Raw genomic sequence first — 19,703 nt, 5'->3', positions numbered from 1 at the left:
ATACACAATCAAGAAGTGCCTGGTGGCTGTGGAGAGAGAAACTCATCATGAATGGCGTGTAAAGCAGCAGGATTTGTCATGTCAGATGGAGGACATGCTACAGTACGTGATGTGAATTTAAGATGAGTTACTGGCACTCTCCTGCAGCCACGGTTCTCATCAAAACCAGCAGGGCTATGTTTAACTAAATGAGTGGTCCCACAGCTCACACACCTGCCCCTGCACGCACACACACCTTCAATATAGTCCAGACTCCCGGGGCTCGCTGGGTTCGAAAGGGAGACCCAATGAGAGAAAAGGAAATCACATTTAGTCCTGAAAAATACATTGCTGGAGTTATACATTATACATCGCATGAATCTTTTAAGCCAATCCATCAGGTTCTCGTGTGTGTGTGTGTGTGTGTGTGTGTGTGTGTGTGTGTGTGTGTGTGTGTGTGTGTGTGTGTGTGTGACTGTTCATCTGTGTGGGACTGTTCATCTGTGTGTCTACTGTGTGTCTCTGCATGTGATGGCTTTGTACAACAAAATATCAGAAACATTTAGTATATTGATCATTCATTATATAGTACTCTAAGATCCAAATCAAATGGGGATGAAAATTAAGTAAATAAATGCCCTTTATGACACTTTGTGCTATATACTAAATGAGGCATTGACTGTTCAAAATGAAATACCCAAAACAGACAGACACTCAGAGAAACACTGCTCGGATAAAGCTGACCTCATGGACTTTAAGTAGGCAATGAGATATATTCAACCAATCAATGAGCAGAGAGGAAAAACCGAGACCTACTTCATCCTCGTTGACTTTCCTTCAAACAACACTGAACAATGTGGGTTTCTTTCCTCCAAGAGATCAGAAGAGTAGAAAGCAATGAGAATTTACACAGCGTAGTGAAATTCACTGTGAAATTACATTTTTTTAATGCTTGATGTCTTAATAATTGTTTTAAGCAATCGTCGAATATCATCCTCTTTTAGTGCAAGTGGGTATAAATGTTCTTCAAACAGTTATAGTACAGGACTATCATATTGGAAAGATGTGTCCTTTCGGTTTCTGATAAGTCATAACCCTTTGTCTGTTTGTGATAATGGATTTATTCTAATATAATTAAGGTAAGACTCACTTGAGCTCTCTGTAGACAAAAGATGTCACCAACAAGATGCTAACTTTTCTCTTAGCAGAGACGACAGCAAACCTTACCCAGCTCACTCCAGGGCATTTTAATACGTATTTACAGCAAGAGCGAGATCCAGTAGAAATTCATGGCCCCGAGGGTGCTGTCGTTATTTTCTCTGTCTGAGCATAAATCACAGTGTTGTTCCCCTCAGCCAGTCTAATGCCGCGGCTGATGAAGAATCAGGTCCATCATGGAAATCACCTTGTGTGGATATAATCACTGATATTTCTATTACTGCAACAGTAAATCCAATGGCTTCATCTAGTGTCACGCACGTACCTGTGGCTTCCGTTGATAATTCATCTGTCAGCTTTACCAGATATTTCTGTGGTTTATATTTAATACTAGATGCAGATGGGTTTGAATGGAAATATATACTGAATAAAAATATAAACGCAACATGTGAAGTGTTGGTCCCATGTTTCATGAGCTGAAATATAAGATCCCTGAAATGTTCAATACACACAAAAAGCTTATTTCTCTCAAATGTTGTGCAAAATGTGTTCATAGTACAACCCTGTTAGTGAGCATTTCTCCTTTGCCAACATATCCTCCTGACAGGTGTGGCATATTAAGAAGCTAATTAAATAGCATGGTCATTATACAGTTGCACCTTGTGCAGGGGACAATAAAATGCAACTCCAAAATGTGCAGTTTTGTCACACAACACAATGCCACAGATGTCACAGACGTTTTTAGGGAGACTGCAATTGGCATGTTGACGGCAGGAATGTCCACCAGAGAATGTAATCTTCAATTATCTCCCATAAGACGTCTCCAACGTTGTTTTAGAGAATTTGATAGTAAGTCCAACCGGCCTCACTACAGCAGACGATGTGTTACCACGACCAGCCCTCCACAGTCGGCTTCTTCACTTGCAGGTTCGTCTGAGACCAGCCACCCGGACATCTGATGAAACTGTGGGTTTGCACAACCAGAGAATGTCTGCATAAACTGTCAGAAACTGTCTAAGGGAAGCACATCTGCGTGCTCATCATCCTCACCAGGGTCTTGACCTGACCGCAGTTTGGAATTATAACCAACTTCAGTGGGCAAATGCTCACCTTCAATGGCCACTGGCACACTAGAAAAGTTTGCTCTTCACGGATGAATCCCGGTTTCAACTGTACTAGGCAGATTGCAGACAGCATGTATGGCGTCGTGTGGGTGAGCGTTGTGTGGACAACGTTGTGAACAGAGTGCCCCATGGTGATGGTGGGGTTATGGTATGGGCAGGCATAACTGACCGACAATGAACAAAATAGCATTTTATCGATGCCAATTTTAATGCGCAGAGATACCGTGAAGAGATCCTGAGGCCAGCTGTTGTGCCATTCATCCTCCACCATCACTGCATGTTTCAGCATGATAATGTAGTGCCCATGTCGCAAGGACCTTTGCACAATTCCTGGAAGCTGAAAATATCCCAGTTCTTCCATGGCCTGCATACTCACTAGGCATGTCACCCATTGAGCGTTTGGGATGCTCTGGATCGAGCTGTACGACAGCATGTTCCAGTTTCCCGCCAATATCTAGAAACTTTGCACACCCATTGAAGAGGACTGGATGAGGCAAATGGTGGTCACACCAGATATTGACTGGTTTTCTGATATATAAATACATAAAATAATAATTAACTCCCAGTGATGTGAAATCACTGGGAATTAATTATTATTGTATGTATTTATTCATTTAAATTAACTGGTTTCCTTATATGAACTGTAACTCAGTAAAATCTTCTAAATTGTTGCATTTATATTTTTGTTCAGTGCACATTTACCTACATACAGTAAGAATAGGAAATATTTTCACTGAAATGCACAAATATTTTACTTGAAGAGATACATGATAAATGATGCATCAACAAGCTGTCACGTTCTGACCTTAGTTCCTTTGTTTTTGTTTTAGTATGATCAGGGCGTGAGTTGGGGTGGGCAGTCTGTTCTTTTTTCTATGATTTGGGATTTCTGTGTTTGGCCTGGTATGGTTCTCAATCAGAGGCAGCTGTCAATCGTTGTCCCTAATTGAGAACCATACTTAGGTAGCCTGTTTTCACCCTTGAGTTGTGGGTGATTATTTTCTGTTCTGTGTTTTGCGTCACCGCTCAGGACTGTTCGTGTTGTCGTTTTCTTTTTCTTTCAGTGTTCAGTTATCGAATAAATCTAACATGGACACTTACCACGCTACGCATTGGTCCTCCTCTTCTTCCACCAACGACGACCGTTACACAAGCTCAGAAACTGCAGTTAGATTGGCATTCTGTAACACTCGTCGAAATGGGTAGACCAAGGCGCAGCGTGATTTGGGTTCATCATAATTTATTTGAATGTGAACCAGCAACAAAAACAATAAAGAGAAACAAACAAACGAACATACAGCCTTGTAGGGCTCAAAAGCAACAATACAAAACAAGATCCCACAAACAACAGGTGGGAAAAGGCTACCTAAATATGATCCCCAATCAGAGACAACGATAGACAGCTGGCTCTGATTGGGAACCATACCAGGCCAACATAGAAATACAAAAACTAGACTACACATAGAAATAATAAATTAGAACACCCCCCAGTAACGCCCTGATCTACTCCACCATAGAAAATAAAGGCTTTCTATGGTCAGGACATGACACATTCACTTAATTCATCAAGGAACTAATTTGATTAAATGTACATTTACTTGAAATATTCATCATGAGTGTCTCTGTGGTCAGAGCCTGTACCCTCTGTCAGAATGCTCCCCCTCTCTGCTACCATTTACTGAGCTGCAGGACAGTCAGCATAACTGCAGAGAGAGAGAGGGCTGATAGAAGCAGCACAACTTGTGGTCAGCTGGATTCCTTCCCATCACCTGCAGGTAGAAAATCTGTGGGAAATGAATCCTTTTTAGTGACAAAAAGACAGAGGACATGTCCCCTGGCAAGGCCCATCCAGATCTGGCTTCGACTTCTACCTCTTCAGACAACCTCTTTGTTTTAGCACTCTGCCTGGTGTTTTAATGAAACAGGTTATATCATCTGCCAGCTTGGTTTTATTTTTATAGCCTTTCATAATGAGCAGATGTAATATGTTCAGTGATGAAATGCAGATATGGCTAGTGCAGAGCTGTTGTCTAAATGTATTTATTCAGGTAATTACTTGAAGAGCTTCAGGCCAGAATTATTTCCAATCACCTCAAAGTCAAAGACTTGGCTGTCTACCGGGAATGGTAGCAATGGCAAAGGTTACCAAGAGGTAAAACAAAATACCATTACTATGTGAGAAAGATAGAGCAACATTCACTCTCACTCACTCACTCACTCACTCACTCACTCACTCACTCACTCACTCACTCACTCACTCACTCACTCACTCACTCACTCACTCACTCACTCACTCACTCACCCACTCACCCACTCACCCACTCACCCACTCTCTCACCTAATCACTTAATCAATCACCCAATCTCCTTTTCTTTAGACAGGTAATTTTCTGTTGCAAGGTGAAAAGAACAGTATTCAGAACCAGATACTAAATGTTAGCCCCTGCTCCACCACTACAGAACAGATACCTCCCCCATCTTTCTCTGTGGCTGTCCCCTACACAGAGATCATGAGCAAAATATGAGTTTTGTCCAGATGCAATCAATATCAGAGATTGGCTGTAACCCTGCTCCATGACCCATAGCCAGGTTTCGTGGCCTCTCCCCTCATCCATCAATGTATTCATCAGTTGGATTTAGGTGCAAAACAACATCCAATGAGCCCCATCGTCCGAGAAATCATGTCTATTTTTATAGCTCCATTTAAGGATGAACATATGAGTTGAGGGTTATCTTCTAGTTAACAGCTGGCCTCTTAAGAAAAGGAACATTTTTGTAGGACACTTATTATTATATTAAAGGAGAGTAGTCATATAAGTAATATACTTTACAGTTGATGCCACTTTCATACATTACTGAACATACAGTAATATGATCAACAGGCTAAACATCTCATCACTTGTTGGGCATGTATTACTTGCTAAATCCATTGCTTAATTTTTTCTTCCTCTAATTTCTTCCTTGAAGTAAATACTTAACGTAGCTATATGTATGCAAATTTGAGTCTCCCAACTCATTAAAAGCATTCTAATTGCAACTCAGTGGCGGAACGGTCATCACACTGCAGACTCTATCCTTGCTCTGCGCTCCACCTCCTGCTATGCTACTGTATCCATCCATGGATGCAACTTCTGCTGCAGGACTGGAGTCAGAAAGTTAATATGACCTTGACAGTGTCTCAATAACAGTGGAATACTGGTTAGAGTCGGGGGAGTGTTTCAACATTTTAAATTGCCAATAAAATCTAAATGAAAAAAAAAATGCTTCACATACTTACAGGCTCTATATTGACACATAACAGATGAAAGAAGCATGTTTTGGAGTGGAATATATTCAGTATATGTCACATTAACCAAACTAGTTTTCCATTAAAGAAATCTATGCTTTCCTATACTTAAAGTAGTTCCGATATGTGATGGGTAGTTGGCCATTCTTTCATCCCAAAGAAGGATTTGTTGAAGTCAAATCATAGCTTTTGTACAAGAAGATGATATGTGTGGTTTGTACCCTCACACAGACTGTGTTTAACGTCTCTGCGACACAGACTGTGTGCAGAGTCTCTAGCATAAAAAATTGATGATGGCTTTTCAGCCCCAAAACATTTTGACTCGCACAATTTAACTCCGATTTATCTCCCCAACATCTGCGCTTGAGGTCATCCAATTTCACCTAAGCAGGGGTTGGAACCAAAATTATTTTCCAATCATTTTGTACTGAACAGAACCATTATTTTTTCGTTCCATTCCACTGTTCTGACCAGCAAAATAAAGTTCTGAACTGGTTTGAACCAAAAAAGTTAAGGTTTATATTGTTCCTTTCTGTTCCTTTTTAAAACTCTGAAATCTATATATTTTTTTACATTAAATTATTTCACCAATGGATAGAGCAGCTTGCTCAAGAGCGGGCAAGCTATTTACGTGCATTGGACAGACAAGTGAAGTGTAGTGTACGACATGCGACTGACATTTTGCAGGTGAGGACAATGCTGGACATGAAGCGCTGGGCATCTTGTTGTTATCACATGCATTATTGCAAATAAGGCCCATAAAATTATATCTACAGAGGGGCGGATTCTCTGAAGGAACTGTGAATGTCTATGAACTTCAGAAAGTTGGCTTTGCGTAGGAGCTTTGTTGCATTTGTTTGTGGGGACTATTAACCAGTTCCCATGTTTTTAAAATAACGGTTCTGTTCCTGAACAGTATATATCATTTTCGTTCTCAGTTATGTTTCTGTTCCTCTAAAAACTTTGTTATTTCCAGTTTTCGGTTCTGTTCCCTGAACCGGTTCCAACCTCTGACCCTGAGTGCTGCTGGTTCACTCCAAAGTAAATTCAAGTCAGAGTATGAAAGAGTTTGAGTACCTGTATTAGTCATTCCTCCTGCTACACAGAACACATTTGAACCCAGTCTGAATCTCTCACTGTGCTCTTTTGGCTTCCTTATGTCCTGTTTTGTTTTGGGAGGAGCCTTGCTAGGAGGGTTGGCACTGACTCCAGCTGCTCCTCCGAGCCGACAAGGTACAAATCTGTCGTTCTGCCCCTGAACAGGCAGTTAACCCACTGTTCCTAGGCCGTCATTGAAAATAAGAATTTGTTCTTAACTGACTTGCCTGGTTAAATAAAGGTCAAATTTAAAAAAATTTAAATAAAATGTTCGGCCCTCTTTATACGTACACCGTGCTACAGTACAATCCTCCAACCAACCTTGGATGGCTGTAAAGCCCTGAAGTGAAGCCTGCTGCTTCCTTTCTCCCAAGCCTCTCCAGACACAATGAGACTTCTTTTTCACACACCACTGCTCGCACTTTAAAGCTCATTCCTTATTCATGTGATTGTCATGTTTACTGACAGTGCTGTGCAGCATCCAGGTTTCAACGGCAGTCATGAATTGCCCTGCCTTTTGTTTCCCTTCAGGACTTTCTGACACAACACACTTTCCCAGAATCACCCGAGTATGATATCCTCTCTCTATGTGTCTGCCTCTCCTTGATCTCTCCTTCTGTCAACACCAACATAAGAATATGATAGATGTTTCCATACGTGAATAACCTGTCTATCTCTTCTCTGCATCTAGTTTCACTTTATGGTGGCAAGGCCCTTCGCTCACCATAAGGTTGGGTGTAGAAGTGTTAGAAGGTCAAATTAATTTGTGCTAATGTTTGACGATATTGTACATATGCCTATTGTGTTTGGAACAAAGCAACAGGAACAAATCCTAGTGTAAATGTACTGTATGTTTGCAATCCATAGATGTACGGTTACAAAATCTATAGCAACCGCAGTGCACTCCTCTGGCCTGTTGTTGGGTCCTTTGATGGTTTTCCTACTTCATGCTCTGCATCCCTCTGTTTGCTGTAGTGTTCTTCAACATCCCCTCAGCCAAAGCACCTGGAGAACTGTGCTGCTCTGAAGAGCGAGAGAGCGCGCTCTACATTATGTATCAGCCAGTGTCTGGCAGAGCCTGTGGAGGAAATGTGCTGATAGAGATTCATTCTGCTCGTCTGCATAAGAGAAAAATGATCAAATAAAGATGAGGCAAGGCAACCACGTAAGGTGACACTGGGATTCAGGTGAGAGCCCTGTGGATGACTCGCATGGAGAGATTCAGAGATTGGAGCCTTTTATGGCCACGACCCTCATTTGCATTTTGTTTATTTGTTTGTGAGAGGAGCGGGGAATGATGCGTGTGGGAGGTATAAGAGGAGAGCGCTAGGCGTGAGGGGGAGGTATAAGAGGAGAGCGCTAGGCGTGAGGGGGAGGTATAAGAGGAGAGCGCTAGGCGTGAGGGGGAGGTGAGGAGCGCTAGGCGTGAGGGGGAGGTATAAGAGGAGAGCTAGGCGTGAGGGGAGGTATAAGAGGAGAGCGCTAGGCGTGAGGGGGAGGTATAAGAGGAGGGAGGCGTGAGGGGGGAGGTATAAGGAGAGCGCTAGGCGTAGGGGAGGTATAAGAGGAGAGCGCTAGGCGTGAGGGGGAGGTATAAGAGGAGAGCGCTAGGCGTGAGGTATAAGAGGAGAGCGCTAGGCGTGAGGGGGAGGTATAAGAGGAGAGCGCTAGGCGTGAGGGGGAGGTATAAGAGGAGAGCGCTAGGTATGAAGAGGAGAGCGCTAGGCGTGAGGGGGAGGTATAAGAGCGCTAGGCGTGAGGGGAGGTATAAGAGGAGAGCGCTAGGGGAGGTGAGGGGGAGGGAGGGGGAGGCATGAGAGGAGAGCGCTAAGAGAGAGCGCTAGGCGTGAGGGGGAGGCATGAGAGGAGAGCGCTAGGCGTGAGGGGGAGCGCTAGGCGTGGGGGGGAGGCATGAGAGGAGAGCGCTAGGCGTGAGGGGGAGGCATAGGGAGAGAGAGAGAGCGCTAGGCGGAGCGGGAGGCATAGGGAGAGCGCTGAGGGGAGGTATAAGAGAGAGAGCGCTAGGCGTGAGGGAGGAGGCATGAGGGGAGGTATAAGAGGAGAGCGCTAGGCGCGGGGGAGGTATGAGAGGAGAGCGCTAGGCGTGAGGGGGAGGCATGAGAGGAGAGCGCTAGGCGTGAGGGGGAGGCATAAGAGGAGAGCGCTAGGCGTGAGGGGGAGGTATAAGAGGAGAGAGCGCTAGAGGGGAGGCAGCGCTAGGCGTGAGGGGGAGGCATGAGAGGAGAGCGCTAGGCGTGAGGGGAGGCATGAGAGGAGAGCGCTAGGCGTGAGGGGAGGCATGAGAGGAGAGCGCTAGGCGTATAAGAGGGAGCGCTAGGCGTGAGGGGGAGGTAGGAGAGGAGAGCGCTAGGCGCGCTAGGCGTAGGGGAGGCATAAGAGGAGAGCGCTAGGCGTGAGGGGGAGGCATGAGAGGAGAGCGCTAGGCGTGAGGGGAGGCATGGGGAGGCTAGGCGTGAGGGGGAGGTATAAGAGGAGAGCGCTAGGCGTGAGGGGGAGGTATAAGAGGAGAGCGCTAGGCGTGAGGGGGAGGTATAGAGGAGCGCTAGGCGTGGAGGGCGTGGGGGGGGAGGTATAAGAGGAGAGCGCTAGGCGTGAGGGGGAGGGGAGAGCGCTAGGCGTGAGTAGGTAAGGGGAGGCATGAGAGGAGAGCGCTAGGCGTGAGGGGAGGCATGAGAGGAGAGCGCTAGGCGTGAGGGGGAGGCATGAGAGGAGAGCGCTAGGCGTGAGGGGGAGGCATGAGAGCGCTAGAGAGGCGCTAGGCGTGAGGGGAGGCATGCTAGGCGTGGGAGGGGGAGGCTGAGAGGAGCGTGAGGGGGAGGCATGAGCGCTAGGCGTGAGGGGGAGGTATAAGAGGAGAGCGCTAGGCGTGAGGGGAGGCATGAGAGGAGAGCGCTAGGCGTGAGGGGGAGGCATGAGAGGAGAGCGCTAGGCGTGAGGGGGGGAGGCATGAGAGGAGCGCATGAGGGGGAGGCAGAGGAGAGCGCTAGGCGTGAGGGGGAGGTATAAGAGGAGAGCGCTAGGCGTGAGGGGGAGGCATGAGAGGAGAGCGGGAGGAGAGCGCTAGGCGTGAGGGGAGGCATGAGAGGAGAGCGCTAGGCGTGAGGGGAGGTAGAGAGGAGAGCGCTAGGCGTGAGGGGAGGTATGAGAGGAGAGCGCTGAGGGGAGGAGGAGAGCGCTAGGCGTGAGGGGGAGGTATAAGAGGAGAGCGCTAGGCGTGAGGGGGAGGTATAAGAGGAGAGCGCTAGGCGTGAGGGGGAGGCATGAGAGGAGAGCGCTAGGCGTGAGGGGGAGGTATAAGAGGAGAGGAAGGGTGAGTTGTGAGAGCAGAAGGTGCTCTGCTCTGTAGAACAGTGTCTTCTGTCTGTGAGGTACAAAAGTCTGAGAATGCTGCAAGGGTGTTTACAGACTAACAGACAGGCCGGTACTTTCCGGGATCCCCTCGAACAGTCATTTTGGGGCACCATCTGCCACCTGCCCCCAACACTGAACACATGCAGGCTGTGCCCTCTCTCCACATTCCCACACTGTTTTCATTACACCAGTACACAGAGCCATTAGCCATTAACCTAGCTGGCAAGCAGCACACACTCCCCCACCCCATATTACTAATATCTTCAGGACACTTGTTTTGCACATGTTGTGTACTGTATATGAACTTGATATGGTCTAGCCACTGAGGGGAGACAGACACTTCTAACACTTATTCAACAGGAGTCAGCTCAGCAGGCAGTGGTTTATTTAAAACATTTTCTCTTCCTGTGAATTATCTAAATAGATCAACATCTATTAATTTTTAAGTATGCCTAACGGCATAGATACATTCATGAATCCTCAAATGCATCTGGTTTTCTCATGGAATGTTGTTGTGTATGTCTTTGTTTCAAGAAATATTAGGAGGAGGCAAAAACTAAGTTGTGTGAGAGAACTGTTAGGACAGGTATCATAGAAACAACATTGTGAAGAATAGAAGACAAGGTACTGTGTGAGAGACACCCATAGGTTTTTAGAGAGAGTAGGAAAGGTCTTGCTAGTACAAATCAAATCACAGTTTATTGGTCACATACTTAGCAGATGTTATTGTGGGTGTAGTGAAATGCTTGTGTTCCTAGCTTCAATAGTGCAGTGGTATCTAATAAGTTTCGACATTACACACAAATCTTAAAGTAAAAGAATGAAATTAAGAAATATATAAATATTAGGACGAGCAATGTCGGAGTAGCATCAACTAAAATACAGTAGAATGGAATACAGTATATAGATATGAAATTAGTAAAGCAGTATGTCAAAAATTATTAAAGTGACTAGTGTTCCATTATTAAAGTGGCCAGTGATTCCATATCTATGTATATTGGGCAGCAGCCTCTAAGGTGCAGAGTTGAGTAAATGGGTGGTAGCCGGCTAGGGAAGGCTATTTAACAGTCTGATGGCCTTGAGATATAAGCTGTTTTTCAGTCTCTCTGTCCCAGCTTTGATGCACCTTTACTAACCTCTCTTTCTGGATGGTAGTGGGGTGAACAGGCCGTGGTTCGGGTGGTTGATGTCCTTGATGATCTTTTTGGCCTTCCTGTGACATCGGGTGCTGTATGTGTCATGGAGGGCGGGCAGTGTGCCCCCGGTGATGCGTTGGGCAGACTGCACCACTCTCTGGAGAGCCTTGCGGTTGAGGGCGGTGCAGTTGCAGTATGAGCCTGCGATACAGCCCGACAGGATGCTCTCAATTGTGCATCTGTAAAAGTTTTTGAGGGTCTTAGGGACCAAACCAAATTTCTCCAGCCTTCTTCAGCCTCCTGAGGTTGAAGAGGTGCTGTTTCAGATTGTCAAGTGCCATTGGACTGAATGAAATGCTGTACTTCTGTTTGTACATGTAATCGAAGTATGTTGAGCAGGGCATTATAGAAACTTTTAAGCCTTTAAGCCTCACATTGGCAGTTTCAAATGACTCAAATCAATATTTCTTTGCATATCCGATTCGAATCTGTTATTTTTCCTGCAGTCTGAACAGCCAAAAAGCACATTGAACCGGATATCTCAAGCCACATTTCAAACCACCTTTGTATGGGGTTTGAAATAAGATAAAAATCTGATTCCTGGCCATGCGACTTTGCAGTCAGTGGTTTTTAGACTTATTTGTCATAGCTTGTTGCTCGCTAGCTACTCTGTTGACAGTTTGACAAGAACATGTGGTAGCTAACTAGCTTGTTAATTGTTTATAACGCTAGGAAATGTGCTAGAAAGCTAAACAGCTAGCTAGTTGACTTCTGTGGCAAACCGAAAAGGACCAGAAAGTTGGATCATCTTCTCCTTTGAGGCTTTAAAGGTGATCTTACCCTATCATTTTGATCATTCAAAGCTACTGGGAAACATCCATGGTAGGTATTGTTACATAACTTCTGCCTGATAGGAAGCACAATTTCCACCACAAATCAGCCTACACCACAGCACACATACCCATCATTGCTATGACAACTAATGTAGCCATGTCAGCAAATGATTGCTGTTTGGACAATCAGTATTCCAAAACACATTTGAAAAACAAAACTGATTTGAGCATTAAGGCCTGCAGTGTGAACAAGGCTTTAGAGGGAAGTAAATCCCTATCTGATTACATTGCTACTAACACATACACTAAATAATCCAGGAAGTAAGGGGACTTTACATTTGAGGACTGGGTCAGGGAACATGCAGATATTGCTTCAGTTTGCTGTGGCATCTTCCTATTTTAGTTCCCAACCCAAAGGAAAATTGTGGGTTTATGTGATGTTCACAGCAGAATCTATTACAAAGGACTCAAATGTAGCCTTTTACTGATAGATTGAAGATTTGGTATGTATTTCACACCTGTGTTTACTCTACTGTACAATTGTGTTTGAACTCAAATATGTTAAACAGAGTTCATGTAATGAGAAGTCACTTTTGATGAAAAGTCACCGCTGAAAACAGCTGCATTTGCATAAAGTCATCATTCAGAAGTCAAGTGCCAGTGATTGGACTGAATGAAATGCTGCACTTCTGTTTGTCATTTGTGGTCTACTGGAGAGAGAGAGCAAGAAAGATAGAATTGCTATGGTAACTATATTCCCAATCAAATACCAATAATTTGCAAACATTTGAAACCAAACCAGCTCTAGTTTGCTCTTCTGTCATTTTCAGCACTGTGAAGTCAACATCTGCTCTTCCAATGCAAAGCAGCCTAATTAGGATAAAGACTTTGTCCTGTTCTATCCCAGCTGTGTGCTATGTGCTACTGGGCCACACTGAGAGGGATATGGCCCAGTGAGGGTAAACTCCCTGAATGGATGCCCTCGCCCACATAAACAGAGAGGTGAATGCACCACAACCGCTGTGGTAATGAGAAAATTAGCCCAAGCTATTTGTAACTTCCTTAATTGCTTTGTGTCGATAGACAGCACACCTTCCAGCATACACGTAGCTACCTGCTAATTGTAAACCTATCACTCTCTCTGGGAAATTGAGAAGGGAAGGGATAAAAAAAAGCAATTGCAGAGAACAAAACAATGACTTATTTCTGGATCCTGATTAAATAAATGTTATCTAATGTGATTACTGATATTTGTTTTTATTTATCTCAGTCCAGTGCAAACCATTATCAAACATATTTTTAAGATCACCTATGGTCGCAGTTCAAGCAGAAATATTTGCAGTGATATCATGGTGTTATTAATTTGTTATTGCCTTAATGGTGCTCATTGCATTGTAGCTACTATTTTTCGGGTGCTTCATAAGGGAAATGCCTAGTTTGTGCCAACCAATAGTAATACGAGCTCTGTCCATCCCATCCCTCAGTATGTATCTATCTCTGTTCTCTGCCCTAGTCCTCCAGGGGGGAACTGTGGTACCGTACTGGGCTGGTCCTTGGACATTAGTGGGTATATGTGTTGGACAGCAGCTCATCCGAACCCCTGTTTTGAGTAAATACCAGCTGCTGCTGTGACTTGCCATATGGAAGCCACACTTCCCCCAGAATGCAGCTTTCAGCCACTCAGAACAGGTGGAACGCATAGAGATGAAGGACTAATTCTGGCTGTACACTGTGATTTCACAATTTTACCATTTTAGCACAGTGTACAGGTTGCAGGCAGGTTGCAGACATTTCACAGGTTTGCTTGGATTATTATGATCACTTTATTTTTGGGGAGGGAAGGGGAAGAGACATTTAGACTTTTAAGCATTGCATCCTACTGGTTGAATAAACATTTCCTCATTGCAGATGCTATGGTGTGCAGGTTCTAAGATGTTATTTTATTACTGGGCAATGGAAATGTTATGTATGTGGTATATTTATGTATGCTGCAAGTAAGTAACAAACACAATTGTTTTTAACCTCACATCTCTTCTAACACTGTAGTGCCACAGCAGGTCTTATGGCTGTGTTCTGTATGCCTGTAGCCAATTAATCCAACCTCATCATTAGATACACTGAGGCTTCAGAGCAGGATTTAAGACATACCAGTCCCATCAGTAAACCATCACTTAACACTTGCCCTTGATTCTGTCAGAAACACTGATGGTTTGTTGCTCCTGGACCTGCTGACCACTTAAACCACGTCTCTCTGTCAAATGTTTGCAAATTGTTGGTATTTGATATAGTTACCATAGCAATTCTCTCTCTCTCTCTCTCTCTCTCTCTCTCTCTCTCTCTCTCTCTCTCTCTCTCTCTCTCTCTCAGACGTGCAACACATAAAGCGTCGGGACATCATTCTGAAGCGGGAGCTGGGAGAGGGGGCCTTTGGGAAGGTGTTCCTGGCAGAGTGCTATAACCTCAGCCCTACCAAGGACAAGATGCTTGTGGCTGTCAAGGTAAGAGTTGATCTCTCAGTTACACAGGGCCACCTCACTCTCCAGTTACAGCAGACCCCTCACAGAGGTCAGGGCCCCTCAGCGCTCAGCGTATGAACTGTATTAACCTGATCCTTGAACGACTCTTGGGGCCACCACACCTGCCATGGCCAGCCGCCTCAACAACGTGGATCGATAAAAATTAGATTTTTTTTGCTGTAGTGTAGATCAATAATCATACTAATGATCATTGAGGTCACTATGAGTACCATGTTGGTTGTTTCATATCAGACTGAATGTATGTGTAACGGTTCTCTTCTATCTCCTCCTCTGACGAAGAGGTGGAACAAGGATCGGACCAAAATGCAGCGTGATGATGATTCATGATATATTTAATGAAGGAAAAAACTATACATGCAGAAAATACAAAATAATGAAATGTGAAAACCGAAACAGCCCTATCTGGTGCAAACACAAAGACAGGAACAATCACCCACAAAACACTCAAAGAATATGGCTGCCTAAATATGGTTCCCAATCAGAGACAACGATACACACCTGCCTCTGATTGAGAACCACTCCAGACAGCCATAGACTTTGCTAGATAACCCCACTAAGCCACACACCCACTAAGCCACACACCCAACACCCCACAAAACCCCAAGACAAAACACACCACAATAAACACATGTCACACCCTGGTCTGACCAAATAAATGAAGACAAACACAATATATTATGACCAGGGCGTGACAGAACCCCCCCCCTAAGGTGCGGACTCCCGGACGCACAGCAAAACAATAGGGGAGGGTCCGGGTGGGCGTCTGTCCATGGTGGCGGCTCCGGCGCGGGACGTGGACTCCACTCAATCAATGTCTTAGTCCCTCCTCCTCGCGTCCTAGGATAGTCCACCCTCGCCGCCGACCATGGCCTAGTAGTCCTCACCCAGAACCCCACTGGACTGAGGGGCAGCTCGGGACTGAGGGGAAGCTCGGGACTGAGGGGCAGCTCAGGACTGAAGCAGCTCGGGACTGAGTGGAATCTCGGGACTGAGGGGAAGCTCGGGACTGAGGGGAAGCTCGGGACTGAGGGGAAGCTCAGCACTGAGAGGAAGCACAGCACTGAGAGAAAGCCCAGCACTGAGAGGAAGCTCAGCACTGAGAGGAAGCTCAGGCAGGTAGTTGGCTCCGGCAGATCCTGGCTGGCTGGCGGATCTGGAAGAGTCTGGTTGACTGGCGGATCTGGAAGTGTCTGGTTGACTGGCAGATCTGGAAGAGTCTGGTTGACTGGCGGATCCTGGCTGCCTGGCGGATCTGGAAGATCATGGCTGACTGGCGGATCTGGAAGATCATGGCTGACTGGCGGATCCTGGCTGACTGGCGGATCTAGCTGCTCTGGCTGCTCCATGCAGACTGGCTGCTCTGGCTGCTCCATGCAGACTGGCAGCTCTGGCTGCTCCATGCAGACTGGCAGCTCTGGCTGCTCCATGCAGACTGGCAGCTCTGGCTGCTCTATGCAGACTGGCAGCTCTATGCAGACTGTCAGCTCAGGCTGCTCCATGCACACTGTCAGCTCAGGCTGCTCCATGCAGACTGGCAGCTCTGGCTGCTCCATGCAGACTGGCAGCTCTGGCTGCTCCATGCAGACTGGCAGCTCTGGCTGCTCCATGCAGACTGGCAGCTCCATGCAGACTGGCAGCTCTGGCTGCTCTATGCAGACTGGCAGCTCTATGCAGACTGTCAGCTCAGGCTGCTCCATGCAGACTGGCAGCTCTGGCTGCTCCATGCAGACTGGCAGCTCTGGCTGCTCCATGCAGACTGGCAGCTCTGGCTGCTCCATGCAGGCTGGCAGCTCAGGCTGCTCCATGCAGGCTGGCAGCTCTGGCTGCGCTGAACAGGCAGGAGACTCCAGCAGCGCTGTAGAGGAGGAAGGCTCTGGCAGCGCTGAACAGGCGGGAGACTCCGGCAGCACAGGAGAGGAGGAAGGCTCTGGCTGCGCTAAACAGGCGGGAGACTCCAGCAGCGCTGTAGAGGAGGAAGGCTCTGGCTGCGCTGAACAGGCGGGAGGCTCCGACAGCGCTGTAGAGGAGGAAGGCTCTGGCTACGCTAAACAGGCGGGAGACTCTGACAGCGCTGGAGAGGAGGAAGGCTCTGATAGCGCTAGACAGGCGAGGCGCACTGAAGGCCTGGTGCGTGGTGCTGGCACTGGAGGTATTGGACCGAGGACACGCACAGGAAGCCTGGTGCGGGGAGCTGCCACCGGAGGACTGGTGTGTGGAGGTGGCTCTGGATAGACCGGACCGTGCAGGCGCACTGGAGCCCTTGAGCACCGAGCCTGCCCAACCTTACCTGGCTCGATGCCCACTCTAGCCCGGCCAATACGAAGAGCTGGTATGTACCGCACCGGGCTATGCACCCGCACTGGAGACACCGTGCGCTCCATAGCATAACACGGTGCCTGCCCGGTCTCTCTAGCCCCCCGGTAAGCACAGGGAGTTTGCGCAGGTCTCCTACCTGGCATAGCCATACTCCCTGTGAGCCCTCCCCCAAGACATTTTTGGGGCTGACTCTCAGGCTTCCATCCGCGTCGCCGTGCTGCCTCCTCATACCAGCGCCTCTCCGCTTTTTCCGCCTCCAGTTCTTCCTTGGGGCGGCGATATTCTCCAGGCTGAGCCCAGGGTCCTTCACCGTCCAGTTCGTCCTCCCATGTCCAGTCCTTCTCTCGCTGCACCTTGGTGCGGCTACACTCCCCTGGTTTAGCCCAGGGTCCTCTCCCGTCGAGGATTTCCTCCCAAGTCCAGAAATTCTTGTCGCGCTGCTCCTGCTGCTGCTGTTGCCTGTTACCACGCCACTTGGTCCTGTTATGGTGGGTGATTCTGTAACGGTTCTCTTCTATCTCCTCCTCTGACGAAGAGGTGGAACAAGGATCGGACCAAAATGCAGCGTGATGATGATTCATGATATATTTAATGAAGGAAAAAACTATACATGCAGAAAATACAAAATAATGAAATGTGAAAACCGAAACAGCCCTATCTGGTGCAAACACAAAGACAGGAACAATCACCCACAAAACACTCAAAGAATATGGCTGCCTAAATATGGTTCCCAATCAGAGACAACGATACACACCTGCCTCTGATTGAGAACCACTCCAGACAGCCATAGACTTTGTTAGATAAGCCACACACCCAACACCCCACAAAACCCCAAGACAAAACACACCACAATAAACCCATGTCACACCCTGGCCTGACCAAATAAATGAAGACAAACACAATATATTATGACCAGGGTGTGACAGTATGAGGCTCCAATATGAGGTGACAGTGCCCCAGTCCAATATGAGGTGACAGTGCCCCGGTCCAATATGAGGTGACAGTGCCCCGGTCCAATATGAGGTGACAGTGCCCCAGTTCAATATGAGGTGACAGTGCCCCAGTTCAATATGAGATGACAGTGCCCCGGTCCAATATGAGGTGACAGTGCCCCGATCCAATATGAGGTGACAGTGCCCCGGTCCAATATGAGGTGACAGTGCCCCGGTCCAATATGAGGTGACAGTGCCCCAGTCCAATATGAGGTGACAGTACCCCGGTCCAATATGAGGTGACAGTGCCCCAGTCCAATATGAGGTGACAGTGCCCCGGTCCAATATGAGGTGACAGTGCCCCGGTCCAATATGAGGTGACAGTGCCCCAGTCCAATATGAGGTGACAGTGCCCCGGTCCAATATGAGGTGACAGTGCCCCGGTCCAATATGAGGTGACAGTGCCCCAGTTCAATATGAGGTGACAGTGCCCCAGTTCAATATGAGGTGACAGTGCCCCAGTCCAATATGAGGTGACAGTGCCCCGGTCCAATATGAGGTGACGGTGCCCCAGCATCTATGCGTTAGAGACGATGAGTATGGCGTGTCTCCTCTGTAATCCACAGGCAGCTCAGATTCAAACTCCCATTAGACAGCTCTGTAAGTGTTTTGATGTCAAAATGTGTTTGTTACTCGCCAAATATGGAGTTTCGCTGAGCAACTATCGGAAGTCTACACCAGCTCAATACATTTGAGGTGCCGAAGAGGCATTTGTTTTCTTCGGCTGCTTGTAAAAAACCTTTATTAAACCTTTTTTGGATACTGGGGCAGGGTGACTGCAGCAGCTGACTAATAGGTGAGAGCATTTCCCCCTGGAAGTCACGTTCATAGCAATATATCTCATTAGCAGGTTCACTTAACACAATATTAAACATGTTTTACATGCTGTACAGGTCCTTATGGCTGACTTCAATATAAACTTTTGGGTCAAGATTTTTTGCGCCACTTTTAGCAGTAGCTTCACTGTTGGAATTGAGCTCAATGTTGCTCAATATTAAATAAACGGCTAATGAACCGTAGCATTAACTGTAGAACAGACAAACAACTTTGAGCATTATGTACAACTGGTGGGCATTAACCCACCAGTTCACCCCTTCACTAACACACACACACACACACACACACACACACACACACACACACACTAGTGCTGAGCAATTAACCAAAATGTCTGTTATTTAGTTGTTTTTTTTAATCCTCTGAGCCAAGCATATTTATCAATTGAATGACATTTTGTCAGGGTCTTTTATAAATATGACCTCTGACTTATTCAGTGATTCCCTTAGCTTTTTAAGAACATAAATGTGGCTGTCATAGGAGGCATGTTAAAATATAGCTGTTTGTTAGTGAGGCTAAAGGGTGATCATAGATTTCCTGATCCTAAATAGGTCTCAGTTGGTTTGATGGCAGCAGTAAGATCTGTCATTCAACCAGGGCCATATGGTGTACCTTGTTACAATGGTACACAGGGAGAAGGGAGGCGTTAAATGTTCAGCGATCAATATTTATGTGACTTTAGAGGCGTCCTCCTGGATTGCAGTTGGGGCATAATTGAGGTGGTGGCCACCAAACAGCTTATGTAGCTATTATGTTTGTTCGCACATTTTCAACCCATTATTACAAGGGTATAGATTTCCACAGCTTCAAGGTTAATCAGGTCTGTTGGGATTGTGTTATAGCAACCCTAGTTGATGCAGACACCTGTTTACAATGACATCCATTTTAAAGAGGAGTGCAGTCAAAAACTGGATTTTTCTGGGTTTTATATTTCCACCCTATGAGGTTGGAATAATACTGTGACATTATGAAAATTATGATAACGCCCTTTTAGTGTAAGAGCTGTTTGAAAAGATCGGCAGAAATTTCAGACAGT

The 19,703-nt window shown here is 46.4% G+C and overlaps 1 protein-coding gene across 2 annotated transcripts in view; it reads left to right on the top strand.

Moving 5' to 3' along the window:
- LOC115109280 (NT-3 growth factor receptor-like) overlaps positions 1–19,703 on the top strand; it is a 327,886-nt gene that overhangs the window by 281,346 nt on the left and 26,837 nt on the right. For both annotated transcript variants that reach the window (XM_029634027.2, XM_029634025.2), the window contains exon 13: positions 14,353–14,483. In XM_029634027.2, coding sequence (XP_029489887.1) covers positions 14,353–14,483 — 131 coding nt within the window. The remainder of the gene's footprint in view (positions 1–14,352; positions 14,484–19,703) is intronic.

The sequence above is a fragment of the Oncorhynchus nerka genome, linkage group LG25 (assembly GCF_034236695.1).
Source record: "Oncorhynchus nerka isolate Pitt River linkage group LG25, Oner_Uvic_2.0, whole genome shotgun sequence".
NCBI classification, from domain to species: domain Eukaryota; kingdom Metazoa; phylum Chordata; class Actinopteri; order Salmoniformes; family Salmonidae; genus Oncorhynchus; species Oncorhynchus nerka.
Note: the sequence above shows the minus strand (reverse complement) of the source record. Positions and strands in the feature narration are given on the sequence as shown.